A 27,067-nucleotide genomic window follows, 5' to 3' on the forward strand; every position below is an offset into this window, starting at 1 on the left:
GGTGTTTTATTATAGCCCAACACCACCTGACTCGCATTGTCACACGCGCTCGCCCTCGTACACATCCCCACGGTTGGCAAGATTGCACATCTCGTCTCACGTGTAGGCCTCACTTCTTTGTCGCCTGCTCGAAAAGGAAGGAATCTGCAATATATTTGCAAACAGTCCTATTGCGATCACTCTCAGCACCACTGCCGTATTTGGCCACCTTGGACAGTCAGGACAGGATTTTCATTCCAGACACTGATTTTTAATTCGTCCGCCATTCGCAGAGCGCTGTCTCATATGCAGACAAAGCCAGAAGACAAAACAAAAACGTCAACACAGTACAGCACAGTCCGTCCATTCAAGACGAACAACACCAAGGAAATTGTGCACCATTGCGCCAATCAGAATCTTAAAACTCGCAGCTACGCATCACTTTAAGACCATTCAGAATCATGGTTTCATTTTCGTGTGAGGTAATTATCCCCCTCCATTAGTTTCCCAGTGCATACATACTGTTTATGCCTGACATCACTCTATCCCCTACCCAACACCCAATCTGCCAAATACCCATCACCTGCTTTAAGCAACACACGACGTTGCGCGTTACGCCACCCCTCCATTCCCGTCTCTCATTCCTCGCTGTCCGCTATCTTGGGCATTGATCGTCATCATATCCCGTCACTCGTCCCCCGTTCCCCGTCCTCCACATTGCCCAGCTGTGTTTCCCTTTTAATAGACTGCTGTCGTCTCGTCCCCTGATGTGTTTCACCCCTCTGCCCCTCCAACCAGATGATACAGTACGCACTACACCCCCCTTTGTCACCCAGTCCTAATTGTTGACAACATACATATCTTCCTCCACTCTTTTGCATATCTTCCTACCTATTGCTGTTGTTCATACACCTCTTACACTCGATCATATCTAACAATTATTTGGGTATCCACAGAACTGTGGTGATGTCCTGACCAAGAAGAAACTCGACCCACACAGGAATCGTTGTCACGGCGCAACTTTCACGTGTATTGACTGCATGACCTATTTTTACGGGACTGACTACCGATCTCACACAGTAAGCGTCCGCGTGCAGCTTTGGTTCAACTGCAGTTGATTTGCTAACATATTTCAAGACTTGTATGACCGAGGAACAAAAGTACCAGGGAGCTTTGTACAAACCTAAGAAACAGAAGTCCAGTCATCCCGAACCCGTGGCAGCACCAGGACCGGTACCAAAGATGGCACAGCGCGCATACGTTGAAGATGTCACAGAGGAGTATGAGGCTTACCGCGACTATGAAGTCCATGATTCCGACGACAACAGGTCGGCGGCCGATTTCCCACCAGAGGCACCTACGCCGCCGCCTGCTGTCGACAACAGTGTAAATGTGTTCGACTTCCTTGTTGCAGCTACCCCAACTGCCTCCAACCTCAACTTGCCGGCCAGCGCTGAGGAGACACAACTCGTACGCTATGAGAAGGAAGAGACATCATATGTCGACCCTGAGGGCTACATGGTTGACGATGAGGATATGGTACAATATGGTGCAGGTCCTATCCCTTCTCAATACCAGACACCAGCACCGAAAACCAGCAAGAAGACCAAGGATGGCGACAAGAAAGATCGAAAGCGCAAGCGACTACACATTGAGACCAACAGCCCCTTGGCTATTGACAACGGACCTGGCGATGCCGAGATGACGGATGCGCCACCCCCGGAGCTGCACTCTGGCCTTACTGGAGGGCTCAAGGGGCTCATGCGACAATCGCAGTTTCCACCTTCGCCCGATTACTCAGGTGGTGATGGCGGTGAGAAATCTCCTTCCAGCCCGATCAAGAAGTCCAAACATCACAAATCGAGCAAGCCCAGCAGAACAGAGAGCTTCGGTAGCAACTTGAAGGCGTTGATGTCAGGCACATCGAAGACAACAACCAAAGTATCCAAAAAACGAAAGCACTCCTCGGAGCGAAAAGAAAAGAAGAAGCGTCACCACAAGTCAGATGGCGAAAAGGCACCCAAGTTAATCGAGTACCGACCTCAGACAGCTGATGGCAAGGAGACTGATGGCGCACTGGTTGTGTACAAGCCCCGGTCCGAGCTGTTCCTTGGCATGTGCACCAAGGGCCCGGAAAGCGAGCGCGGCTATAGCATGAACAAAGCTTTAAAGCGCTTCCACCGCGAGCGGGATCATGCCGAGTCCAGTCTCGGCAAGGTCATGGAGGAGAAGGAACTATGGCGATCGCTGCGGATGCGACGTAATGACCGGGGAGAAATTGTACTATTCTCCGTCTAATTTGTTACGAGTATCGACACACGAGCAACACGGATAGAGGCGTTCAAACATGAAGGTTGGTTTCGGGCTGGATGATACCACGGTTGATATTGGGAATATCAATCCCTCTCTGTTGAGAGGAATGTTGAGCATTGTCACATCATTGAAGGCAATATCCTCCTCAGCTGGACTTGGAGTCTATAGAGCAATTGGTACACACTATCCTGGTTTGCAAGGTGGAGTTTATTGGGGACAATCTCTGAAGAGATCCCCGCAGGTCTAATTGGAATTCTTTTTCTTGGGGGTTGTATCTTATTGAGAATTATGCTTGGAGCATCTCACAGCAGGCGTTTTGGCCTGATAGTTTCGGGACATTAGAGCATTGAAGAATACCACTACTACCGCAACTCGTATTTCGCTTACTCATTGCCAATCTCTATTGCGGGCGCATACTTCCTCCAGCTAGACACTACGTTCACGCCCAAGCATTACTCCATAGCTGGAGCGCATATGAAGCGCAAGGGCGGTATGCACCCTGCCTCGCTTAGAACTTTCACAACAGTTCGAAACGTTTTCGTTGCCGCAACCTTAACCTTGAACAATTCTGGTGTTTTTAATCCAACGGAGTGAAGTCCTCAATGTTTGTCAGCCTTATCCGGCACGCCACTTCACTGCTTGTTGCACCGAACCGCACAGCCTTGACCACCGAGCCGTACAGCATTCACCGCTATAAGACCAAATCAGACGAATGACAATCGTGTCACACGAAGGCCGACCATCCTGCCGTCTGGGGGCCATTCATGCCAGGCGGTCTCCTGCATCGACCCCAAAAGCTGACCCCATTGTTTTTGGTAAACCCTGTGATTTCTTAGCTCTTTCTCCCACGCGTTATTCCTTCATGTCCTGCTCTCACACTGCTTCTTCCACGATCGAGATGAACTCAAAACAGCGGCACCTCAATGACGCCATCATCTATAAACATTGTTCACTTCCAGCACACGGTAAACAAGAGCTCTAGCAACGCAAAATATCTCGAGTTTCGTTCATCAATCAGCGAACCATTCTCCTGAGACTTTGTGCGCGTAGGTAGCAGCTACTATTGTGAGTATATAAATCCGATACCTTACCAACCATTCGACGACTTTCTTCTTTATAACACATTCATCCTTAGGCTACATGCAGCGTTGCAACCTTATGCCTAGCTCACTTCAAAAATCCAACTATGGTCTCATGATCGACAATGGCGTTTATTTTTGCCCCTTATTGAATAGCTCAATAGCATCTGCTTATCAGGTACTTGCCTATTCTTTCCCACTAATCACGGTAGACATTCTTGCTGGCCACCATGTATACACGAATCACACAACTTCAGAGACGTCATGGCCTGTACAACATATCTTAGATCATGTCTTCATAAAAGCAATAATGTAGCCTGAAACACATACAAAATGCCCAATTTCGGGCAGAAAGTTACCATACCACTCACATGCCATCGTTACTAGAGTTCGTTTTGTTTCAAATTCTTGCTGTCAACCACAACTGGCTGTTTCTTCGAAATGACCCCACGTTACATTGGGTTCCGCTGCTGGCGATATTTGTAAAAAAAAATTTAAAAAATTTAAGTCAGTCTACGGTGAGTGGGGTCGGAACCTGTTCATATCAACCCTGAACCAGTCGAAGGCTGTCTATCATATCGCTGCACAGCAGCGAGGATCACAGACCTTGCATACAAACTTCTAGTTGCACGACTACATGTCATGCAGTCGTGCCACAACCCTTGCATTCTCTCCACAGTAACGCCGACAAACACACATTTTGTCAATAATACCATTTCGGCGTGTACATCCATGAACATTCTTTGCGGCTACAGTATCACGATTCCCTTGAGAGTAATCTTACAACGAGATCTTAAGAGCCTGTGAAGATCCCTCGACCCGACCCCGGTACTCCGTGCTTTCATGAATTCAAGGACGCCAATTGTACGCTGAATATAGCTGCACATGTTGATCTCAGCCAGCACAGTCTTGCCACGGGTCGGAAGCAAAAGCAAAAGCAGCGCAAGGACGAGAGTGACAACGGAGTTTTATAGAAGCTACCTGAGGCACTTGAGGCTACAGCAAAATGCATCAAGCGATCTAACCAATGATTAATCCGTGTTACTGCTGCCCCAACCTACGGAGCGTTTCTAGCACGATCAACCTTCGATCACCTCTGACTTACGAGACTGTGGGTTTGAGACACGTTCTAACTCAAGGACTGACGAGGACTTGGCGCATTACATGGTGGAAGAATAGTTTGCAGAAGATGTAGCGGGACCGTATTCGCGCTCGTGGTCGTGTAGAACCCACTGAAGATCCGGGTGACAAGCATAGAAAATATGTGTATAACCCTTCTTGATGAGGTTCTTATAGCTGATCGGATTGGTGATAAGAGTGGGACAGATGTTCCCGGTTGCACACTCGAAATGAGTGAATATCGGTTAAAGGCTATTTTGTTCCACTCACTTTAACCAATCAAGCACGGAGAAACAACTATCCCACACCATACTATATCACTCGATTCCACAAGTCGCCCAGAAGCTGTTTAACCATCTCTGGGCTCACATATTAGCTGTGTTTGCCTTCGGTGCCGTGACCCATAGTTCGGACGTGTAGTAGTTATTATCCCACCCTACAAACTTACACACTTATTTATACGTAAAGAAACAAAAATTTGGGGTTTGGGGTTATATAAATTTTAATCAACACTTGGACCAATGTCTCAATATATGCGAGCTTCACTGATACGATATGGTAACATGAACGGCGTACGCCTCAGGCATAGAGGATCGAGATGTACTGACCACGGGCTTTGGAGCGGCAAGCTCTTGAGGCCAAAAAAATTGGTATCGCGTTTATGATGTAGAGAGGTTGCATCGGCTGCTTTGCAGCTTTCGTCTCGCCGTTAAACAATAAAAATGAAGAAACAAAGCATGCTAAATGCTACTGGGTGAATGGAGGGTGTATTTGACGATAGCTTTGATACTAGGTACGCCCACCGAGATTCTTGGAGGATCACGCACCATGATATATTGCAGTCAAAACACGGCGAGGATCAAAGACTGCTGTTGCAAGTAACATCCCCAAGGGGCCACCTACACGATCTGACCGCCCAAGATCTCTTCAAACACCTGGAAGTTACCTTCGTTCTTCACATCAAAGATTGCGAACCAGATATCTCTCCACCAGCCGCCCTTGAACTCATCCTCCTGCAGGACCTCCAGCCAACACTTGGCCACATCCCGTGGTGGGTTCCTAAACGCACCACAGCCGATTGCCCCCAGGACCAACATTTCATGGCGCTCGTGTGCCGCAATTCTGAGTACCAGTCTCATCTTGTCCTTGGTCAAATTCCGATCCTTCTTCACGGCGAAGGCTTGCTTATCTGTGGAAATCATCGGGTGGCGGATCCCCGCGACACTGATGACGCTGACCACGGGTAGCCCAGCGGCAGGAACACCGGGGACGAGAAGCTCGTGTCCCTCTGCCATTGAAGAGCGAACGATGACGACGTCGCCGGTATAAACGCCGTCGAAGGGCATGAAGGGGTAGTATCCCCTCTGTAGAGACAAACTGAGCGAGCTTCGGTAGCAGAGCGCCTCTTCCTGCGCTGCGGAACCTCTGAGCCAGCCACCACCGGGGTTTTTGTCGGATGCCAGATTCAAGACGGCGACGCGCATGTTTTTGGGGTGTGTAGCCTGGGTACTGTTCTTGTTATCAGGGTTGGCTGAGGTAGCTCCCAGGCGCATCTGCATAGCTGCCTCAAGAGTATCGGCGTTAAGGACCTTGATATGTGTGCCTGGCATGTTGAGATTGCTCAGAAGGTGGTATCTGGGACAAGTGGCGGGATCGGGAGGAGTGAGGTCCTCCAGATTGACCTTCTTGGACTGTGAGAGCTCAAGATGTGGCAGTTGCGTGACAAGACTCGGAAGGGCATCTTGCGTCTCCTTTGCCGTAGCCGCGAGAGCCAAGGCACGCCCATTTAGTGGTCGCCGCGGCATCTTTGCCAAATTCTGGGTGTCTTTAGAGCTTAGCAGCTGAGTGAAACACATGGGCACCGAAAATGATGGATGGTTTGTGTTTGCTGCTGCTGCTCTGAATTGCTGACAACAAATATTATGGGTGACGATGAAAATTTTGGGAAATGATTTTGAGACGTCAATCCAGACGCAAAGTGAAGAATGCAGCTTCCTCTAGGTTCGCATCTCAAGGTTGTAGTTGCACTTAAGTGTTGGATACTTTCTTTGCGTAACAGCTGGTACGACTCAAAAGCCTGAAGCTAGTCTAGCTGCATCAACTGCAACTACCACAATCTGGAGAAACAACCATCTTGAAAATATATACGAATGTGATGCAGTCTGACAATGCCCCGAATTACGCAGCAGGGCACGTGAATTGATGTCAGATGTATTACTTTACAAGCAATGCTGCTATATTACTGCTTGTGGCCAAAAGAAATTCTCTATCGAGGTGGAAGGAATAAGGATTGTACAGCTGTGCCTGGTGTTCCAACTTGATTCAGAGAAAACGCAAGCATGTCCAACATGAGAATCAAGGGATTCAATTTTCAATAATTAGACCCCAAAATAGATGGAATCAATGCTAGTCTAGCCTAGACTGACTGCGGGGGAGCCTCATGAAATACAACCCCCAGACCAGGGAAGCGGCCTTCGGCAGATTATTGGCAAGAGAAGGGAGTGTGATTAAACCTCAAGCGATCTGCACCAATCGTTTCATTGCAGCAGTTGTGCGGGGAAAAACGGTATGAAGTATTTAAAGTTGATCAGGGCCCTGTTGTGGTGGCTTGGGGTCGTGACAATTGACTAATGATCACAGCTGGCATACTATGTAAGTGTCAAATGCGATCTTGATTTACAAACGCCATCAAACAACTCGATGAACTTTGGGGGTTCAATCCTGAGCCCTTTCATAAACACACGATCTCGATTTCATGATGTTGTCATGAAAATCCATATTGGGTCTGATATGGGCAGCTACCTTCTCTATAGTCTTATTCGCGTAGCGATGTGTAACATCTGGTGTCTAGACAACGGTCTATGGCCACGCTTTCTTCTGTGACCTTCTATCTCTAAAGGGGTATCTCTTCTCTCTTTTCTCCTCTTCTCTGCTTTGCTTTCCAGAATTTGTGCCCTGTCACCAGGTGCGTGCAATTTATGCGTGGGAGGACTTGAAGCTGATCGGCTCGGCCTTAAATTGCTCTTCAGGAACTCCGAGTTCGAAGAGCTTGACAATAACGGCGCTGAAGTCCTTGAAGAAGGCATCATTGTCAGAGGCGTACTTCTTGACGTAGGGCAACAAAGCCTTGTCCTGAGTAAGGGCAACGTCGGCGGGCAGCATCATCAAGGTCTTGCCCTTGTCCTGGAACTGTTTGGGTCCGTCCCACTTGCGGACGGTCCACTTCTCGCTCAGGAGAAGGGTGAAGTAGTCGTTGGTCAAGACGGTGGGAGAGAAGGTCCAGGGGCCCTCAAAACCTGATCGGTCTGTGTGGCACCGGCCAAGAGCGTGGGCACCGGAAAGGGCAACGATCTCCTGATCATTGAATCCCATGCGGTAGAAAATGTCACGGAGATGGCTGCTGCCCTTGGAAGCATCGGGCAGACGGCCGTCAGGAGTGCAAGCAGCGACGTCTCCATCAGCACGGCCAGGCCTCCATGGGATGACCGGACCCTGCATCTCCTGGATGGCGGCGACACCGGCGAGAGTCCATAAATCGGAGTATGTGATCCAGGGGAACTTCTCCTTGACAGGCTCAAGGAAGTCTCGAGCGTGCTTCAGACCAGCGTTGGCACCGTGGTCGCCCTCGGGGGCGAATCTCATAGTGGCACCGTTGCTACCACCAGTCTTGGTCTCCTTGTCGTAGGTACCGGAGGCGTGCCATGCCAGACGGACGAGGACGGGACCGTAACTGCCATCATCGTAGTCGTCCTTCTCCTCAAGTCGGCCAGCAACTTCGTCGTACACCTTTTGGTAGTCCTGTTGTGTCGGGGTGAAGACTTTCGGTGTGGCTGAGCCGCTCTGTGCGTTGTAAATATAGAAACCAGCACCTCCAGCGACCGCGGCACCAGCGATGTAAATGAGCGCCGACGAGCCGGACTGCTTGGAAGGCTCTGACGAGTAGAAGCGGCGGCCGCTCTGACGGAAAGCCTGGCGAGACGAAGTCGCAAAGGTGTTTCGGGCACCGGTGCGCAGAGCTGCGCGGGCAAATTGCCTGGAAATGGTGGAGGCAGACATCTGTAGGAGAGTGAGTCAACTTCGGATCTTGCGACAAAAGCGTACGTGGGAGCAATGTGGTGACTATAGCCGGTGTTATAGGAGGCGAAACAGGGGCGAAATTGTGCATACCTTTGGAATGAGTGACAAAGAAGGGTATCAGAATATGTCACCAAGAGACTATGGTGTTCTACAAGCCAAGCAGATGAGGGATGTTTCTGGGAAACAAGAGGGACAAAGTCGTGGCTTATCATGGCTTCACGGGAAATACTTATTATATGATGGTCGTGATTGGCTAACGACAATCCAGGGACCTGAGACCCCCTAGTCAGACCCGCTGTTGCTTACAGACGCAAGGTGAACGATTGGGAATCTTTGAGAGAAAAGCGGCGAAAATCGCTCCACAGAGGAGATATCCACCAGTTTGCTCCAGCAACTCCAGACTCCAGTGTGCTCCACGGAGGCTTGACCCGACTCAATGATTCCACATCAACATATCGGGGGGTCCCCATTGCCGCACGTCTGTTGGTCGAGATTTGACCCGTCTTTCGGTTGCTATTCCAAGCACTAGAACTGGAATGTCCAGCACGACAGACCAAGGCGAAATAACGGAATTGTCAGCCTCATTGCAGCAGATTTGAAATTGTTTTAGGCATTGCACCGAGCTTTTGAATTTGTTGCTAATGTTAATAAAATATGATGGTTTATCAATGTGAGTGATTCTTGTTATACAGCCAAAATGTCTGATCCTACTGTACGTTGCCACCTTCAATTTTGAAAGGAAGGGCGCAAATGGATTTAGCATCAGGCAAGTCAGGGGAAAGATTCTAAAGTGAGCCCCCCCCCCCCAAGATCCAAGCCAAGCATCGAGTCTCCGCCAGGTTCCGAGCCGCCATCGGAATCTCGTGCTCTTCCGCGCGCACGCTCACGCTAAAACGAAGTGGCCCCACCAGTTTCAAACGCAGAAATGTTACGCGGTCTGCTGCGATCTGATCTCACCCGAGTCATGATGATTCTCTACAATGACATGCACAAATGACAAGTGTGACACTATCAGCCCCGACGGCTTATTTGATGATAACGTCCGTATTGCTGTTTTGATGTGGCATCTTGTGTTGAAATAAGCTACTATTAAGCTATACGATGTGCACATTGAGCTTCGTTTACATTAGCTCCAAATGCTCAAGTAAATGGTTATACGTGTGCAACTTCAGTCCTCATCGGCCCATATACTACACGCCTTTAACTCCAGTCCCAGTGACGTCTCTTACCGGGCTAGAATACATTTTTGACCCCACCTTAAGAATTCCAGACCCATAGGGGAAGCAGAAAGATTGCGAGATTGACTCGCTCTATACACATGTGGATGCAGTGCCAATTTCAAGAAGAGCCACATTCGAAACTCGTTGATCAGAGTCGTTCGAGGACACAGCCGCCTTAGTTGAATGATGCGGTGCCTTGGGCCGTCTCGTCTGGCTCGGCGATAAACTCATAGTAACTTGGGTAAGTGGTCTCGGCCCTCTGTCGAGCAGCATCGTCCAGAGGTGCCCGCATCGTGCCATTCTCCTTGAGAGTTGGCTTGCTTAGTATAGAGGTCGAAGAAGGACTGTGAACTTGTTAGTAAGCTGCATAGTCAAGCAGTGCTGTTACGAGTTAATTGCTTACCCATATATTTCCCTGTGTACAGTCAAGAACTGCTTCATAGCATCCTTACCACCTCTTTCCTGAAGGTAAGTCAAGTATGTCAAGTATAGACTCTTCTTTGCAGCAGAGGAGATGCGGCTCTTTACACGCAAGTCATCGAAGATCCGCTTCATTCGCTCGCTGTGTTGGATTTCAAGATCCGCGTTGGTAGGCTGCTCCAACTCGAATTCAACCCACTTTTGCCAAAAATGCCGGCTGTCAGCATACCATTGTACATTCTTGGCAAATACTGTTCTGGCTTCATCCACAGACCCCTTGATCTTCCAAAGAAGATAGGCCCATTGCGTAACAAGAACAGCTTTTGTGAAAATGTCAACTTGAGGAGCATCGATTTGTGTCTTGTAGACCTCGATAGCGGCATCGAGGCCGCTTTGACGCCTCTGCAGGTTGGCCCATGAGACAATAGCCTCTACACAATCAGGGAGTTGCATCAAGATGGACTCGTGGATGTCTCGTGCAACATCCGCACGACCTTGCGATTCCTCAAAATACGCGAACTGAAGTCTAATGCCGGGTCTGCTAATCGGCACAAAGAGCGCAGCAGCACGCATGTAGATATGGCGTACCTCGGCGTCCTTTCCAGGCTGGGAAGACATCCACTGCGCATATCGAAACCAGAATTCGTCGTAGAGCGCACACGTGACAATGCATCGTTCGTAGAGAAATGTGATCCTAGCGAAGTCACCCTCAGCTTCCTCAAAGTCAAGGTACTTGCGCCAGTTGGCCATCTGCTCGTTTTCAAGCTCCGTAACATGAAAGTATGGTCGCTTAATCCCAGACTCGTAGGTCCAGCGCTTCGTGGTCTCCTCCTGGGTCTGACGGAAAGTCTCGTAATACAGAGTATCGATCTTGGCGCGAATGTCCCGCTCCGACTCGAGTTCAGCCTTGGCCATTCCACCATATGCTGCGTTTTCAGCTTCGACTTCAGTGCGGAAACGTGCCAGAGTATCTGATGGCACCAGCTCAACAAGGGGTCGATTGTGAGCAAGTTGTCGAAAACGCTCGAAGTAGCGAGCATACTGGTGCATGGGAATGTGAATCACTCGCTGCAGGATAGCGAAGATCTTGTCATGAGCTTCCTGTCTCTCTTCATACTCGATGTACTTATCCCAAAAGGGGTGGGCGAGGAAGTCGAGACCAACGGATGTTGCCGCGCGCTCAAAGAGCCTAGACAGAAGTTAGTATTTCACATGTAAGGGGTACGGGAAGAGTGTGGAGGAGTCGGGGAAGGAGCGTAAATACAGGAAGGGGCAGTCTGTGTAAGCAGCGATGCCAAATCCAAAACAAGCCGAACGTGTCTAAGTGGACCAAGAAGAGTGCGACGTCAAAGGCGGCATGTCATTTAGATGACTGAAGGAAACCAGAGCCTGATAATGTCTTGTGAGAAAGGCCCCAACATTGGAAATATTCTGTTGGCGTTTCTCACCGTCAAAGACCTTGTGATGTCCCGTTCAGAAATGAACCATGAAGGTCAACGGCCATAAGGTGTCTTGTCTCGTGCGTGAAACTGTTCGGTGTTCTGGTTAAAGGGGAAGGAAAGCCTCCGTCTCTACTTACTCTCTCACCAAGAGCGGATTGTGGGTTGTTTCCATTTTGAACGAACAATAAGATGCCCACAGATCCACACAGTTTGTGATGCTGGCGCAACCGCGCTCATAGATCTGTGCTCGGTCAGCTGGGTTTCTTGCTCAGGGGTCGGCGAAAAGGGGCCATACCATTTCGGCCGACTCGGGGCCGGAGATGTTGAACTCGAGATCGGCATACTTCTTCCAGTAGCCAAATAGCAGAGGAAACTTGAGGAGGAATCTGTCGTAGGCATCGCGTAGGGTGGAAAGAGCCTGAGGGCTGGAGTTTCGGTTCAGTCCTCCTTCCTGAGCCTCACAAGCACGAATGAGCTTTTCCCATGCCTCGAAACTATCGGTATCGGCTTCCTGTGAGCAAGCAATTAGATTGTGTTGGGGATAAAAATTTGGCCGGAGCGCTACTGCAAGCTCACAGCCTCGTGGGGGAGATTTCTCAGTAATACGTACAACTTCGGCAGCCAGCGACTTGATTTCGACGTTATCGTCGTCGGCGCCGTAGTGGGAGAAGTCCGCCATGATGTCCGAGGTTCTCTGGGGGCGAATAGATAACAAGAAGCGCTGGATATTGGGATGGATGACGGTGGTGATATTGTCGAGGGTTGCGGTACGACGAGGCTGGGGAGGAGAAGTGCTGGGGAGCTGGAGGAGTGCGCGGATGCAGAAGTTTTTTGATATGGTGGCCGATAAGTGAATGTAATCGGTGGCGGACGCGGAAAGATGACGGTAACAGCGGGCTTGAGGTTGCGGTGATTCTCGCAATTCAGTTGAAAGGCTGGTCAAGCGGCGCGACTGAATTTCAATTTGCCAAGTCTCGGAGGATCTTGAGCAGATCGGATGAGAAAGCTCGGCCTGGCTTATTATCGATTGCTTTCCAGCGCCAGTGCAAGTCAAGTGCAGCCCGCATTGGCCAATTCTGGAGGACGTCTGCTTGCTATCACGTGTCTGTCTCCACAGTAGCCATATCGGATTTAGTCTAGTGGCCCATGCTCTATTTCCCACTACACTTCAAATTTCTGCATGTGGACTCTCATGGCCTTGACAAACTCTTCCACCTAACTACTCAACTTTCTGAGTCGACTCGGGTTCCCTTACGTCTCAGACGGGAGAACACAAATGATGCGATCGTGGTCTGACGGACTACGTTCGTATCTTGGTGCCTTGGCTTTGCTCTCTGCGCCCTATCACCCGTGCTCTACTACACCTCACAATACTGAGGTCCATGGTCGTGGGCAAAGGTTGTGATAGGTCACTGAATCGGATCGGACCACGACCATCAACGACGACAACGTGACATGCGCCTCTGCTTGTCTTGATATGTTTAACTCCCTCATGGCCATGCCACTCATGGCTATTTAGCCCCCTTAGAATCAACCTCAAGTGAGGATTTTCCATCTGGACTGCCCATACCACAACAAAACTGCGAATCTCACAGTTGGCTTATGATGATCACTGCAGCGAACTTCCAATTCGCTCGCAGATACATATAGGAAGAGAACGAGAGTTTGATCGCTCAAATGAGTTCAACTGACACCTATCTGAAGCCTGTTATACTGTCGATGATCATTGCCGTCGTTGATAGACGTCTGTGTATTGCGGAACACCTTGAGAGGGGGCTCTGAACACAGACGAAGAGAGAGAGAGAGAGAGTAATAGTTGCCCACAGACTGACTACCAATGAGTAATGTGTACGTGGTCTCCTGAGGGGAAAACTGCAGCCGACACAATAGAAAATTAGACATTCAAGTTGAACATGATAATAATCTTGCCAGCTCTTGTGTGTGAATCGCTATCCGTTTGTCATGCTTGCTAAGTTGCTTCGGTGTTGTTCTGCCAGTGAGGTTCATAAGTTACATGTCGACCCACTAACGTTAGCGCAGTATTTACATTTACAGGGGCCGTTTGCGACCTGCAGCACACTTCAGCCGCATGTTGGCGCCCCGGGGGGCCCCACTAGTGACGTTGGGACCTCTAACTTCACTTGTAGACGAGTTGGCGCTTACGGGCTACGTTTCGTTTCGTTGGAAGCAAGAGAAATGTGTTTTGTTTTACGAGGCAACACAAAACGGCCGGAAGCTTGAGCATGCCCTGTAAACGACGAAATGCTCATAGCGCTGTAGACCAGCATGGACGAATACCCTCGCGCGGCTGATCGCGACCAGCCCGTCGGAGCTGGAACAGAGAAAACGAGCCGGCTCCTGATCCGCGAATATCCTCACCGAGCCATCGCCATTGCTTCTTCTTCGCATGCCCTTATATTCCGCTACAGCCCTACCGCGAATGACCCAGTCGCAGATGGGTCTCTTACTTCCCTCCCGCCGGCGCGAGCACGAAATGGAGACGAGAATCTGGTCTCCAAATGCATGGTAGAGTTCACCCATGTAACCGACGACCTACTGAAAGACTTTCGGTCCCTGACTCCTCGACCAATATACGGAACTTTGGGTCTCATATCCATCAACCAAGATGTCTTCATTTCCGTCATTACCCAAGCGACCCGGGTGGCCTCAGTCCGCCCGGGAGAGACTGTTGAGCGAATCGCAAATGTTGATTTCTTCTGCTTGAACAGCCCCGAGTACGACAACGTCTATTCTGCAAATCCTTGGGATGACTACTCTGACTCTGCCTCGACGTATGGCCAAACGTTGAACCGGAGAGAAGGCGAAATAGAATATCCATACCATGAGCTGCAAAAGCTGTTAAGCAATGGGAGTTTCTACTTCAGCACTGATTTCGACTTGACGAATCGTCTCCAAGACAGGTTTGTCGATTCCTTTCCAAGCGACTAGACTAGACATAGATAGTTTCAGCACGTATCTGACCGTCATATAGGCCTGTCGACTCGGATACCTTCGATATTGACAACTTTGACGACTCCTTTCTTTGGAACTCCTTCATGATTAGTCCCTTGGTCCAGTTCAGATCTCGTCTATTGGTGCACGAGAGAGAGTCTCTTGACGCATCACGGTTCTTGACCTCGGCGATTCGTGGGTTTTGTTCGACGCTGAACATACCCCAAGCAGCGGCACCAATGAGAGCTGCGAGATCCGGCCTACCGTCACTTCTTACAGTGATATCACGCCTATCTTGTAGAAGAGCCGGCACCCGGTTCAACAGCCGCGGCATTGACGACGATGGTAACGTAGCCAATTTCGTGGAAACCGAGACGATTTACTGGAGTCCATCTGGCGTCCTCTTCTCGTATGCTCAAGTCCGTGGGTCTGTTCCAGTTTTCTGGGAGCAATCTGCCGGTCTCATTCCAGGGCAGCAGAAGATTACTGTCACACGGTCCGCAGACGGTACACAACCAGCTTTCAATAAGCATTTCGAGGAGTTGGAGCATTCTTATGGTGCTGTGCATATTGTCAACCTATTGAGCGCCACTAAGCCGGGCGAAGTGGAACTTACGCAACAGTATCACTACGGTGTCCAGCACTGCTCCCTTGTGGGCCAGGGCGAGAAGCGGTTGCAAGATCATGCCCTATTGCGTGAAACCGATTACGACTTCCACGCAGAAACGAAGAGTCTTGGATATGAAGCAGCAAAGGATATCAAGAGATACATTGAACACTCTGCTGATGGGTTCGCTTATTACCTGGCCGAAGCCGTGGACGATTCTACAGACACGACACTAGAACACAGACCGGGCAGTCGAATGGTTGTAGTTCTCCAGCAAGAAGGAGTCTTCCGGACAAACTGTCTAGATTGTTTGGATAGAACGAACCTTATCCAGTCGATCATTTCGCAACTGGCAGTTGAAGCTTTTTTGACGCATCGTGCTGAATACGCAGCATCCGATTTCTGGATGAGACACTCGACTCTATGGGCAGATAACGGCGATGCACTGTCCAGAATTTATGCCGGAACTGGTGCGCTCAAGTCATCCTTTACAAGGCATGGGAAGATGTCTCTGGCAGGAGCTTTTGCAGATGCCCGAAAAAGTGCTACCAGATTATACATAAACAACTTCGCTGACAAGGCGAGGCAAAATACGATTGATCTGCTCTTAGGAAGATTGGTGGGGCAATCTCCTGTACATCTGTTCGATCCCATAACCGATTATATTTCTAGCGAGCTGTCAAAACGAAATGTTGAATATTCCTCAACCGAAACTATCAACATGTGAGTAAAACCAACAGCCTGCACCTGATCAGCCCAAACTAATGAAAGTTAAGGTGGGTTGGTACGTTCAATCTCAACGGCAAAACTAGTGGTATCAACGAGGACTTATCTCCTTGGTTGTACCCAGCCATCCTTGGTAGGGCGACACAACCTGAGATAGTTGCAGTTGGCTTTCAAGAGATTGTCGAGTTGAGCGCCCAACAGATCATGAACAGTGACCCAACACGAAAGCAAGAGTGGGAGCGAGCTATCAAACGGTGTCTCAATGAGCGCTCCAAACAGATAGGTGGCGACAAGTACGTCCTCCTTCGAAGTGGTCAGCTTGTGGGTGCGGCGTTGTGCATCTTTGTCAAATCCTCCGTATTGCCGAAAATCAAGAATGTTGAAGGCAGTGTCAAGAAAACGGGAATGTCCGGCATCGCTGGAAACAAAGGCGCCGTGGCGATTCGTATGGAGTACGCAAACACTCAGCTGTGTTTTGTTACGGCACATTTGGCAGCAGGTTTCGCAAACTATGAGGAAAGAAATAAGGATTACGCTACCATCCATCATGGCCTCCGCTTCCAGCGAAATAGGGGTATCGACGATCATGGTACGTCGAGTCTATGTATGTGTAAGATTCGTCATGCTGACATGATTAGATACTGTTATTTGGATGGGCGATTTCAACTATCGGATAGGACTGAGCCATGAAAGAGCGACGGATCTCGTGCAAAAGAAAGATCTTGGAAAGCTCTACGAGAACGATCAGGTTAGATCACTCCTCCTCAACAAATTGACTTTGCTAATAGGGCACAGCTCAATCTTCAAATGGTCGCTGGTCTTGCTTTCCCATTCTATTCTGAAGCTAGGATTACGTTCATGCCTACATACAAGTTCGACATTGGTACCGACAGGTATGACACCTCCGAGAAAGCACGTATTCCTGCTTGGACAGATCGAATATTACGGAAAGGCACCAACATAAGACAACTGTCCTACGATTCCGCCCCATTAAAATTCTCCGATCATCGCCCCGTCTATGCGACGTTTCAGTGTATCATCAGTATTATTGATGAGGCCTTGCGTGAAAACATTAGTCATGAGCTTTACGAGCGCCGCAAAGCGGAACTTGGTGAGGGCGGTGCGGCTTTAGATCTAGACGACTCCGATGAAGAGGACTTGATTGGGTATGATGCGATCGAGCCAGGCTTGCCTCCTGCTAGCTCAGATCGTCAACGATGGTGGCTTGAGCACGGAAAGATGGCTAAATCGGGCGTATCACCACCAAAACCCGCCAACGGCAACTCAACTGTCATACTTAATCCGAATCGACCCGCCAATCCCTTCACCCCGACAGACGAGCCAGACTGGGTCGCTGTGCCACGAGCAAGTTCCAGATTGGGATCATTCTCGAGCATGTCTAGCTCGCCCTACGAACATATCAACCACTCTACTCTCCTCTCTACGTCTGCATCCAGTACTACGCCTAGGAAGCTGCCACCACCATTTGAGCCCGGAAACTTACCTGCTAAGGTCGGCCGGATCAATTTGATGGATGAGCCGATTGCTGGTCAGTCTTTCCGAAGAGAAGAAGCACCTCCACCTCCACCTCCCCGCCGCCAAACCGGAACGCCTACAGCGCAAACGACACCGAGGGCTATCCCAGTAAATGCTCGGAAGCCGGTGCCGCCTCCGCTAGAGGCCAGGCGCCTGTCAGTGACATCACAGGCATCAGGTACATCCAGCAAATCGAAAGCGCCACCACCTGTGGCGAAGAAGCCAGCACATCTAGTCTCTACATCACCTCTTACGAGTCCTTCCCTCCACGGCGATAGTCAATTTGAAGACTCCAGTTTCCGGCCAGGTCTACCAAGACGAGCTTCGACTAATATTCAAAGCTTAACCTCAAAACTTGAGCAGAATGGTTCCGCAAAGCTAACGGGAGGAATGCATAAGCCTTCACCCCCAGTCACGCACCCAAAGCGGGTCGGCACTTTTCCACCCAATTCCGGACAAGGAGGGAGGTCACAAACACCCAGTGGCGGAGTGAGCCTGCCCGGACTAGGGGAACGGAAGCCGGCGCTGCCCACACGGCCACAACAGCAGCAACAGCACACATCACCTACGTCCCATCCAACTCCACCCCCGAAACCAGTAAGGAAACCGGTGATGGTAGATCTTCTGGGAGACGACGAGCCTACACGGGCAGTGAACGGCTGGGAGACATTACGACCTAGTTAGAGCATGGCATGTTAGATGAGGATGAGGCTTGATTTCGAATCCATACGTCAATATTGATGTTAGTCTAGGGCAAGCTGCACTTTTGAAATTTACATAACAGCCTAGAAAGGTACTTTTATGAGAGACGAATGATACCAGGTCGGAGGAGCTGAGAGCAAATGCATATTTAATGTGTGGAAGTGTACCTAATACCCCCATGATGCAGTTTGTGACGACACTCTCGTCATGATTTCGCTCCCGATATGGTCGGTCCCTTCTGCCCACCCTCCCTCATTTTTGGCGACATGGGTTCAATTCAACACAATGCTATACAGTACCTAGACACCAGAAGTACATATAAAGGGCCCATTCCGTACTTTGGCACGGTCGTATGTCGTAAACTAGTCAAAACAAAGCCCCCTCCTACACTTATCACACATCTCGAACCTAAAAAATCGCCCTCGACGCAAATTCCCCACTAAAGGAGCGCTGCGCAAGGCAGCGCCGGCGGACTCGACTTTTTTATTTATTTTTATCATTTTTCGTTCTCAGCGATTTGTGTCGTCTATAGAGAAGTAAGATGTAGATTAAAAATAAAAATAAATAAACTCTTTTCAGCCAAACGCCATGTCGGAACAACAACAAGCAGAAGAACAAACACCAGCCACGTCGATCAACAACAACAACCACCACGACGACAACCATTCACCTCAGCCGCGACCCCGGGACCCACTTCTCCAGGCCCTGCTGCCGGACGCCAAGCACGCGCGCGTCAGCCGCTGGCGCTCGGAGGTCGACCCCGCGGACGTGGTCTGCGCTTGCTCGGAGCGCCTGGAGCTGCACCGGACCAGCAGGTCGGCGGCGGCGGCGTGCTCGAGGTGCAGCCGGCCGGGAGAGACGCTGGAGCAGAGCCGCAGCCGCGGGGGGTCCGGCGCGTCATCCGCATCTGGGGCAGGGGGGCGGCAGCAGCAGCAGCAACAGCAGAAGAAGAGCAATTCCGTGTTCCGACGGTTCTTTATCCGGCGCTCGGCCGCCAAAGGTGCCGTCTCGGACTCCCTGACCGACAGTGCTGCTGGGTCTCGGGAGTCGTTCAGGCCGCTTAGGGTGGCCGAGGATGGTGGGACACAGAGTAAGCAGATCCTGCCTAGAGGACCGTTCTTTCTCACATACCTGTTCTGCATGTCTTTGGGCCACATTTTGTTTGTCAGAAGCCACTGGGGTTTATCTCTCTCTGACCATTTTGCAACAATTTGCGAACCAACTTCAAATCGCCTTTGAGAAGCAGTCACTGATCCGGATTTATTTAGTGTACCGCCAAGATGAGGCGGATGACGAGGCGTCAGGATCTTCGATGGGTGAACTGAGCGATAGCGCCAGAGGAAAAGGCAGACTAAAGCTGAGAGTAGACGATACAGCTGCAAGGCTACGAAGAGCACAGAAGTTGATGAACGCGCAGGCTTTAAGGAAGTGATTGTGATCGGGGCACTTCCAGAAACCATGAGCACGAGCTGCCAACTTGAATCACCGTTGTCACAGCATGTAATGGTAATTCTACTTGTATTAATTTATCTCGTTCTGCTATGAAGCGGACCATGGTAACCCATAACCATCAACAGAAAACGGCCTTGACAAGTACCGAACCTTATGATCATTCAAGAGAATAGGTACTTTAGTGTCTCACGCCCATATTGTTCATCTGTGGACACACTGGAGGACCGCCCAAAACTTCGTCGATCCATCGCTACCAGTACAATCTGATGAATTAAAGAAGTTCCAAGCACTTGTGCAGCGGCCGATATCGTTGTTGTTGACATCGTAAATGGAGCCCTCACGATCCAGATAGTAAGCTATGTGATGATATCAGCAGAATTATGTTCAATAGACATAGAAATGAACTTACTGTTATGGCCGTAAGGTGAACCAATATTGTACTCAATCTCTTTGGGTGTTGAATCACTGCCTTTCACTCTGACTCCACGCGTCTTGCTCACGTCGTTGCTCTCGCTCACTTGGAAGCTCTGATGTGTTAAGAGTTGGTCGCAAGACGGCATTGGGTTCCAGGTATCCCAGAAAACATAACGGCGGTCGTTTGAGTCGATACTGTGTTGGAGTTTCCAAACCATGAACTGAGGAGGGTAATCGCGGATCGCTAGACTTGAGTTGTTTGTCGGGGCGGCAGCAACCAAGCCGGTGTAGGATACAATGGCCGTAGCGGCAAAGAGCTTGATGGAAGACTTCATTGTGAAGAACGCGTATTGAGTTGGTGCGGCTTGAAGGAGGGTATGTGTCGTTGTGCGAATAAGAGAGATACTATGCACCAAAAAGTGTTAAACAATGGATACGGTGGTTGAACTGATGCCAAGAGAGTTTTGTAGAGAGGAAGATTGGAAGTTTTCGAGGGTTGACTGGAAAGAATGTTAAGAACAAATCGAGCTTACGCCATGAGAGGCAGGCGGCTCATCGGTCTGGTGCATAGAAGGTGCGAACGGGAGAGATAGAGCAGCCGCAAGCCTTTATTGTCCTTGAGTGGAAATCACAGGTGACCAACGATGGAAAACCTGAGGGCCTTGACTCTATTATGGAGCAAATGCTCCTAGTGGCATGACATGAGAATGACAGCATGGGAAATATATCAGTTTGCGGTTCTCAGAAGGTCCGTATGGTTAACGAGAGCAAGAACGCCTATTTGCCGATATCGATGGTCACAAAGAAGGCACAAGAGGTGTTCGACCGGTGTCAGTGTACGTTTTGTGACCGAGTCCAGAAACCAGTCTCAGCCGTAAATACAACAGTCGTCGAGTGGAGGGCACATTGCAATTGAATGCTCTTCTCTTATTTTTCGAGCCCAAACTTTCCTCCTGTTGTTTTGATTTGCGTGGTTAGCAATCTGACGATGTATGAAGTTGACTGACTTGTTTTGTCACGACTGCACGTCGTTATTTCCTCTAGCCATGCCATTATACAATTCTCAACGGTATCATGGCAAGACCCTCCTCGGGCTGGTACGATTTTCCTGTCGTCCCAGAAGCCGGTAATTAGTAGTAGCAGAGCGCCTTCCGCAGGCTGGGACAAGTATATCGCCTTCCAGGAATTGGTTCAGAGCTTCGGAAGCAGCAACATGTAGCTATGCCACTTTCTTACGCACAAATATATTATGGCTTTTACTGGACATGGTGCAATCTACCACTGGGTGCAAGTTTCAACGATGAAGGCAATGGTTTATCGTGCTATGAATTGGGCCAGGCTGTATGGTGCTCTATTCACGGTAGCCAGTGTAGTAATGAGCTCTGGTCTGTTGCTGCTGTGATAGTATGAAAGCTATTGACCAACATGTTATCCTCTGTTACACAATAATATCCAATTTTCAGTGTGCAATGTTCTGTCTCGGTAGTATTAATGGTCCTGCTCCAAGGCAAGATAGAGATAAGAGCACGCTGGAAATGGCGAAATCACGCATGAACGCAGCAGACATATGGATTACTGAAGAGTTTTTGTTTATTCTGTGGAACTGGAGGCCATAGCCAATAGATCTGCAAGACGGCAATGCAGGTATCGCATATTCAATGTTCGGACTTGGGATGCAACTGCAGATACCATACCAGTGGGGGAATGGGCATCGTTAATCTTGTCAGTCTCTTCTGATGTGCGCGAGAATACCATATCGAGCAAGATGTCCATTCCACGTACGCGGTTGAGGGTTGTCAATGAAAACAAACATCGGGGGGATCGTGAGACCAAAGACAAAACATGACAAGGAAAACACTGTAAGGGGAAAGAAAATCCATATTGACCATCGAGAGGAACCTCGAGCCACCATTTTCATGAGAGCCTGCCAGACTAGCCAGAGGCTTAGGGAAAACACGAGACCTTGTGTCGTGCTGAGAGCTATTGCCAAGCAGAAGGACTGACGAACTATGCGCAGCCTCTGCCGACTCATGCCTCGAAAGAAACGACCAGGGAATCATGGCCTGCATCTTCCAGCCCTATCATCAAAGCCAACTCCAATGTACCATCCATGACCGATCCCACAAGCTGCAAAACCGTTTCCCCCGGGTATCGACGCGAGTCCGCCCTCAAAATAATCCGCGTACACATGTGTCAACGGGCCAGAGACGGTTGGAGGAGGCGTTTTTGAGGTTTGCGAATCGCTTAGGACTCAGCAGGGGCGGCGGCGGGGGCCTCCTCAGCCTTCTTCTCCTCCTCGGCGGCGGGCTTGTCCTCCTTGGGAGCGTCGGCGGCGGCGGCCTCGCCCTCGGCGTTATCGGACGAGGTCCAGAGGGTCAAGTTGTCACGGAGAAGCTGCATGATCAGAGTGCTGTCACGGTACGACTCCTCGGACAGGGAGTCGAGCTCAGCGATAGCATCATCGAACGCCTGCTTGGCCAAGTGGCAAGCACGGTCGGGCGAGTTGAGGATCTCGTAGTAGAAGACGGAGAAGTTCAAGGCAAGACCGAGACGGATGGGGTGAGTGGGGGTCAACTCAGTCTGGGCAACGTCGGTTGCGCTCTGTACGGGGGGAGACCGAGATTAGCACTGCATGATCCGAACAACTTGCTAGGGCTATTTAGGGGCTGCTTACCTTGTAGGCCTCGTGTGCGGCAGTAGCAGCAACCTTACGCTTCTCGCCGGAAGCGAACTCGGCCAGGTATCGGTGGTAGTCACCCTTCCTATTGAAGAGCAGAAAATAGTCAGTCATCTGTCCAGGAACCTGTGGACTTTATTGCGAGGGGGAATAAATGAATCTGGAAGAGGGGGCTTACATCTTGTGGTAGAAGACCTTGGACTCGCCAGTGATAGCCTTGGGGATCAAGCTCTCGTCCAAGACGTCAAGAACATCCTGGCAAACCTTCTCGAGCTCGAGCTCGATCTTCTGGCGGTACTCGCGGATGGTAGAGACGTGCTTGTCGGAACCCTTGGACTCCTCCTTTTGCTCAATGGAGGAGATGATGCGCCAAGAAGCACGTCGTGTACCGACGACGTTCTTGTAGGCGACGGAGAGGAGGTTGCGCTCGTCCACGGAGAGCTCGCCGTCAAGGTGGGCGACCTCCTTCATGTAGGTGACCATCTCATCGTAACGCTCAGCCTGCTCGCAGAGACGGGCGAGGAAAGTCTTGCTGTTGAGGGGAAAAGTCAGAATCAGGTCACATGCGAGCGTATTTTGGGGGTTCTAGGGTGGTCAAACCTTTCGCGCTAGATAAAGACATGATGTTAGCATTCGGACCAAAACGCAGTTGAATCAGTTTGGCAGAAGGAGAAGCAGTTCGTGATGAGCAAGGCTAGACCCCGCCGATGTGATCCGAGCCGTCTTGGGGCTGGGGATGGGGACAGCATCAGGACCTGGAGGAAGGGATAATCGCCGACAAAAGGGGACGGTCGCCGACGCAGACGCAGGGCGGCGTGGATCAAGGTCATTCATTTCATGGGTGAAGACGTGGACGTGAACGTACCTCAGTAGCCATCTTGTTTGATGTTGTGGTGGGTGAAGAAAAAGGTTGGGGGTGTGTAAGGTTACAGTCGGGATCGGATCGTCAAAGTAAACGAAGAGATCGCGTGGAGGGTGAGGAAGATATTATTTACTGAATGTTGTGATGGGTTGTCGTTCACAAGGAAGAACAAAGTCGGCGACGGGGGTTCAAGACTCTTACTGGCACTGGGCACTGAGAGTGGGAGTGGGACTGAGACTTGGACTCGGACTCAATAGGAAGAGGCACGCCAAAACCAAAACGAAAGAAGCACAGGCTTTTTTTTTTCTTCCCACTTCACTATTGAGAGCCCTGAGGGGGTTGAGGTCTCGGGGGCCTTGACTTCCAATGAATCCGGGCCACTTGCTCAGGCTCCTCAGGCAAATGTATGTCAAATGGGCAGCGGGGCAGCAATTGAGAAGAAACGGGGCAAATCATCAAAGGCATTCAATTGATTGACTGGCAGTCACAGCCCCGTTCAAATTAAGCGAGAATAGGACAAAAGCACAGAGCAGAGCATTATTACATTGGTACCAAGTAATATGAAAGCAAGTACGCCTCAAGGTTTGTACCTTTGTAACTTTGTTTACTCCTTGTTTTTCTATTTTTCTGTCCCCTTCCCCCTTCCTTTCCCCGATAACCACTGGCGTTGAAAGGCTGAAAAGCAACCCGGGACAGCCAGGCTATGTACATACTTTCCTGTCCAAATTTCAGGGTCTTATCTTATTTTTATTGATCCCTGAAATTGGATCAACAAACAGCACCTGGTCTGCCTGCATCTCATGACCTGCCTGGAGACAAGGTGACCGTTTTTGTTTACTTTGACAACCTTTCGGACTTTCATTGATAGCCGAAGCCCTCCGTCTTGGTGTTCTACGTCAGACCCTAGCCATCACGCCACTACTGTGAGCAACAACACCTTGATATCCTCTGATCCGACTCTCGCAAGGACGACCTGGACGACCATGGCCTCCGGAACTTCTGAAGGCTTCCATTGAAAATCAGAATGGAAGCTCCCCGCAGTTGGCGTCTTCTCAGGCTGCTAATTCAACGCGTTGTGGACCTTGAATCAGCCAAGCCGGCTCACCGTCCAGACGCATTCGGTATGACCTTGAAGCTAGTACTCCGTTAAGTTACCTTTAGGATCAACAGACCCTCAACCCTTGAACCAAGATCCCTTTTCTCGTCAGGGTCTAGAAGCTCCTATTCGACATATTGATCATGCCTCGACCTGAACAACCTCGTTTTTCGAGGTCAGAAGCCCAGCAGTTGTCCCAAGTCTTCAGTTGGGGAGGCACTCAGCCCCAAATCGGCCTGTTGCAGTATTTTCTGCCTGGAGCTAGGCCAAAGGAAATAATAACAATCATAATAATCACAAAATAAGCTGAGCCTGAACCCCTCCCCCATTTCCGGTAACGTGAGACAACAACAAACTCACGATCTGGAAACCACCCATAGATTTCATGCATAGCCCCGAAGATGGCACGACCTTACGGCCTCCAGCTACAGGCCCCTTCTATCTACTATCAATGAGCCCAGCCCGTAATTTACCTTCAATTCCTAACAATCTCCTCCAAGGCGCCCAAAACAGTAAACAAGAACTTCTCCCAAAGTTCCTTCCCTTTGACTAGTGTACCCCTCATTTGACCTGCCCCCCCCCCCCCCCCCCCCCAGCCTTATCGCGTGGCATCAAGTGGGTGCATGTGCGTTGTTCATGCCGGAGGCTGTGCTGGCAAATGGCTATCTTCGCCAGTCACAGGCCGCGATCATCGTCGTAAGCCCGATGGGCCGTCCCATGCAGATATCATGCCGGCGTCTGATTAGACTCGCAGGACTGCATGTGCGAGTTGCGTTACCCAGCTGCGGGTGTGAGCTCCGGCCTGCCAAGAGATTTCGGGATGGAAGATGTACCGCACCGGTTTCTCTCACGATATTGATGCCATGATTCACCGAGTCTCGAACGCTGAATGGAAGCAAGGGGAGGGAAAAACGAAAGGCCCTCGATTCAAGGACTTATTAGACACTAAATAGTAACCCGGTTGCGATCCCAAACGCCTTTTTCCGTCTTGGTACTCATTGTATCCTGATATCAAACTCGAACTCATTGCCACTATACAACCTTGAACGCCACGCCATTAAACGCTGGTCTCGCAGACTTCGTATCTCACATAAAAACGGCAACACAAACCGTTGTGCCCATGGTGATATTTACAACTCACTCTCGGTTCCGTCATGCCTTGAAGCGCCGGTGTTGGGATATCTGTCTCTGCCCCAATCAAAAGGGTCACCCCCAGGCACGCACAAGCCCAAGCGCCAAAAGTAGTCACGATGCGCGAAAAAGAGCTGCCATAACTTCAGCCTCGACGGAAATCCCCATCTTTTTGCAACGTGAGTCTCGTCTTGTATATCCTTACCACCAAAGAGTGGGTCGTGGTGTGCAGGATTCAAATCTTCTCCATCGGAGCCTGCAATGCACTTTGGGTCGTAGTCACCCGCACACGGCCAGATGTCCTCTGGTGATGGTGCGAGGTCAGGTTTCGAGATATAGAGCTCGCCAGCGTGCGATCTGTAGCCCCATTCGTGAAGCGGGAGCAAGGGAACAGGGTCGTCCACATGAGTAAGTCTTCGGTACGCCCAGTCCTCGGGATCCGTCTGGTTGTTCTTCAGGTCGAAGACCGCATCGAGGTAACGAACAAAGCCGCCATTCCCAGCCCTCGGCTCGCCAAATGTGGTGATAACAACGTTGTCCCAACCAAGTATGACCTTCATCTCCAGAGCGGCCAGGGCAGCCACAGCACCGCCAAGGCTATGGCCGACGAGGTAGACAGGATAGTCGGGATACCGTAACACCAGGGGCTTCAGAATAGGTAGAACATCCTCTCGGGCAATCTTCCACGATGCTAGGAAGCCCATATGCACGGTACAGTTATCACACTTGTGCTCTGGTTCCTTTGGCGGCTTATCGCCACCGTCTTCTGGCGAAGGGTACGGCACATATTCTTGGGGGATCGTACTCAGATCCACAACCGTATTGGTGATGCTGTAGGTGCCACGAAAGGCGACTATAATGGCTCCTTGCCTCTCCTGCCCCGGCTTCTCGCTGCTGCTTCTGCCGCCGCCGCCGCCGCCGCCCAATCTTGCGCCATGGTCAACGGCGATGTAGCCGCAGCTATCGCTCATCAGGACCCCGGTGTTCCATGTCGTGACCAGGTCCAACGTGGGGAAGTCTTTGCACCTCGAGACGCATTCGAAAGGCCGGCCTAGCCCAGTAGTACCGACGCAGTAGGTAATGTCGACCAGTCGAGCGAGACGTTCGAGCGATGCGAAGAAACGGTTCGAGATGCCAGCAGGCGAGCCACCGTTTTGCGCCTCCGGGGGCCGTTGGGTCAATGCAGGAGACGGAGATGTAAAGACACCCGCTGCCTGCAACGACACCGAAAGTAGTAGACAGAGGGTCGGGATCATGTCGTGA

The 27,067-nt window shown here is 50.4% G+C and overlaps 11 protein-coding genes across 11 annotated transcripts; 2 read left to right on the top strand and 9 right to left on the bottom strand.

The window, feature by feature from the left end:
- Nucleotides 1–746: 746 nt before the first annotated feature.
- On the top strand, nucleotides 747–2,277 carry BKA67DRAFT_538495 (uncharacterized protein; the record flags this gene model as incomplete). Its single annotated transcript, XM_046100475.1, has 3 exons — nucleotides 747–785; nucleotides 936–1,058; nucleotides 1,117–2,277. 3 exons carry the CDS (start codon nucleotides 747–749, stop codon nucleotides 2,275–2,277), a joined length of 1,323 nt encoding a protein of 440 aa, XP_045954966.1.
- Nucleotides 2,278–3,957: 1,680 nt separating this feature from the next.
- On the bottom strand, nucleotides 3,958–4,674 carry BKA67DRAFT_574876 (uncharacterized protein). The gene has a single exon (XM_046103454.1). It carries the CDS (start codon nucleotides 4,381–4,383, stop codon nucleotides 4,213–4,215), a length of 171 nt encoding a protein of 56 aa, XP_045954967.1. The 5' UTR covers nucleotides 4,384–4,674; the 3' UTR covers nucleotides 3,958–4,212.
- Nucleotides 4,675–5,389: 715 nt separating this feature from the next.
- On the bottom strand, nucleotides 5,390–6,295 carry BKA67DRAFT_538496 (uncharacterized protein; the record flags this gene model as incomplete). The annotated part of the gene is made up of 1 exon (XM_046100476.1): nucleotides 5,390–6,295. One exon carries the CDS (start codon nucleotides 6,293–6,295, stop codon nucleotides 5,390–5,392), a length of 906 nt encoding a protein of 301 aa, XP_045954968.1.
- A 1,171-nt stretch (nucleotides 6,296–7,466) lies between these two features.
- BKA67DRAFT_594052 (cytochrome c peroxidase mitochondrial precursor) lies at nucleotides 7,467–8,546 on the bottom strand (the record flags this gene model as incomplete). Its single annotated transcript, XM_046105013.1, has 1 exon — nucleotides 7,467–8,546. One exon carries the CDS (start codon nucleotides 8,544–8,546, stop codon nucleotides 7,467–7,469), a length of 1,080 nt encoding a protein of 359 aa, XP_045954969.1.
- A 1,060-nt stretch (nucleotides 8,547–9,606) lies between these two features.
- BKA67DRAFT_574882 (pre-mRNA-processing factor 39) lies at nucleotides 9,607–12,749 on the bottom strand. The gene is made up of 5 exons (XM_046103455.1): nucleotides 12,260–12,749; nucleotides 11,945–12,160; nucleotides 11,787–11,890; nucleotides 10,191–11,396; nucleotides 9,607–10,131 (listed from the first exon to the last, which is right to left on the bottom strand). Exons 1-5 carry the CDS (start codon nucleotides 12,326–12,328, stop codon nucleotides 9,963–9,965), a joined length of 1,764 nt encoding a protein of 587 aa, XP_045954970.1. The 5' UTR covers nucleotides 12,329–12,749; the 3' UTR covers nucleotides 9,607–9,962.
- A 1,186-nt stretch (nucleotides 12,750–13,935) lies between these two features.
- On the top strand, nucleotides 13,936–18,154 carry BKA67DRAFT_522431 (SacI homology domain-containing protein; the record flags this gene model as incomplete). Its single annotated transcript, XM_046098375.1, has 5 exons — nucleotides 13,936–14,570; nucleotides 14,642–15,931; nucleotides 15,985–16,523; nucleotides 16,573–16,682; nucleotides 16,730–18,154. The coding sequence occupies 5 exons, from the start codon at nucleotides 13,936–13,938 to the stop codon at nucleotides 18,152–18,154; spliced, it is 3,999 nt and encodes a 1,332-aa protein (XP_045954971.1).
- A 515-nt stretch (nucleotides 18,155–18,669) lies between these two features.
- On the bottom strand, nucleotides 18,670–19,881 carry BKA67DRAFT_574888 (uncharacterized protein). Its single transcript, XM_046103456.1, has one exon. It carries the CDS (start codon nucleotides 19,630–19,632, stop codon nucleotides 18,844–18,846), a length of 789 nt encoding a protein of 262 aa, XP_045954972.1. The 5' UTR covers nucleotides 19,633–19,881; the 3' UTR covers nucleotides 18,670–18,843.
- A 46-nt stretch (nucleotides 19,882–19,927) lies between these two features.
- Nucleotides 19,928–20,542, bottom strand: BKA67DRAFT_364711 (uncharacterized protein). The gene has a single exon (XM_046096446.1). The coding sequence runs from the start codon at nucleotides 20,371–20,373 to the stop codon at nucleotides 19,981–19,983; it is 393 nt and encodes a 130-aa protein (XP_045954973.1). The 5' UTR covers nucleotides 20,374–20,542; the 3' UTR covers nucleotides 19,928–19,980.
- Nucleotides 20,543–21,610: 1,068 nt separating this feature from the next.
- BKA67DRAFT_574893 (uncharacterized protein) lies at nucleotides 21,611–22,570 on the bottom strand. Its single transcript, XM_046103457.1, has one exon. The coding sequence runs from the start codon at nucleotides 22,068–22,070 to the stop codon at nucleotides 21,762–21,764; it is 309 nt and encodes a 102-aa protein (XP_045954974.1). The 5' UTR covers nucleotides 22,071–22,570; the 3' UTR covers nucleotides 21,611–21,761.
- BKA67DRAFT_364715 (14-3-3 domain-containing protein) lies at nucleotides 21,954–23,859 on the bottom strand. The gene is made up of 5 exons (XM_046096447.1): nucleotides 23,581–23,859; nucleotides 23,316–23,323; nucleotides 22,894–23,247; nucleotides 22,713–22,800; nucleotides 21,954–22,639 (listed from the first exon to the last, which is right to left on the bottom strand). The coding sequence occupies exons 1-5, from the start codon at nucleotides 23,590–23,592 to the stop codon at nucleotides 22,283–22,285; spliced, it is 819 nt and encodes a 272-aa protein (XP_045954975.1). The 5' UTR covers nucleotides 23,593–23,859; the 3' UTR covers nucleotides 21,954–22,282.
- Nucleotides 23,860–25,803: 1,944 nt separating this feature from the next.
- Nucleotides 25,804–27,060, bottom strand: BKA67DRAFT_661441 (Alpha/Beta hydrolase protein; the record flags this gene model as incomplete). The annotated part of the gene is made up of 1 exon (XM_046107810.1): nucleotides 25,804–27,060. The coding sequence occupies one exon, from the start codon at nucleotides 27,058–27,060 to the stop codon at nucleotides 25,804–25,806; it is 1,257 nt and encodes a 418-aa protein (XP_045954976.1).
- Between the last annotated feature and the right edge of the window lie 7 nt (nucleotides 27,061–27,067).

The sequence above is a fragment of the Truncatella angustata genome (assembly GCF_020726525.1).
Source record: "Truncatella angustata strain MPI-SDFR-AT-0073 chromosome Unknown BKA67scaffold_7, whole genome shotgun sequence".
Lineage (NCBI taxonomy): Eukaryota > Fungi > Ascomycota > Sordariomycetes > Amphisphaeriales > Sporocadaceae > Truncatella > Truncatella angustata.

What these genes read in the sequence shown, in the direction of transcription:
- BKA67DRAFT_574876 (XM_046103454.1), bottom strand. Translation starts at nt 4,383, where the DNA reads ATGCATTTTGCTGTAGCCTCAAGTGCCTCAGGTAGCTTCTATAAAACT.
- BKA67DRAFT_574882 (XM_046103455.1), bottom strand. Translation starts at nt 12,328, where the DNA reads ATGGCGGACTTCTCCCACTACGGCGCCGACGACGATAACGTCGAAATC. An exon ending in AATCCGCTCTTGGTGAGAGA is followed by an intron (nt 11,397 to 11,786) that starts GTAAGTAGAGAC and finishes ACTTCTGTCTAG; the next exon opens with GCTCTTTGAGCGCGCGGCAA. An exon ending in GTACACAGGGAAATATATGG is followed by an intron (nt 10,132 to 10,190) that starts GTAAGCAATTAA and finishes ACAAGTTCACAG; the next exon opens with TCCTTCTTCGACCTCTATAC.
- BKA67DRAFT_574888 (XM_046103456.1), bottom strand. Translation starts at nt 19,632, where the DNA reads ATGGTTTCTGGAAGTGCCCCGATCACAATCACTTCCTTAAAGCCTGCG.
- BKA67DRAFT_364711 (XM_046096446.1), bottom strand. Translation starts at nt 20,373, where the DNA reads ATGAAGTCTTCCATCAAGCTCTTTGCCGCTACGGCCATTGTATCCTAC.
- BKA67DRAFT_574893 (XM_046103457.1), bottom strand. Translation starts at nt 22,070, where the DNA reads ATGAGTCGGCAGAGGCTGCGCATAGTTCGTCAGTCCTTCTGCTTGGCA.
- BKA67DRAFT_364715 (XM_046096447.1), bottom strand. An exon ending in AAGGTCTTCTACCACAAGAT is followed by an intron (nt 22,801 to 22,893) that starts GTAAGCCCCCTC and finishes GCTCTTCAATAG; the next exon opens with GAAGGGTGACTACCACCGAT. An exon ending in CCGCACACGAGGCCTACAAG is followed by an intron (nt 22,640 to 22,712) that starts GTAAGCAGCCCC and finishes CCCCCCGTACAG; the next exon opens with AGCGCAACCGACGTTGCCCA.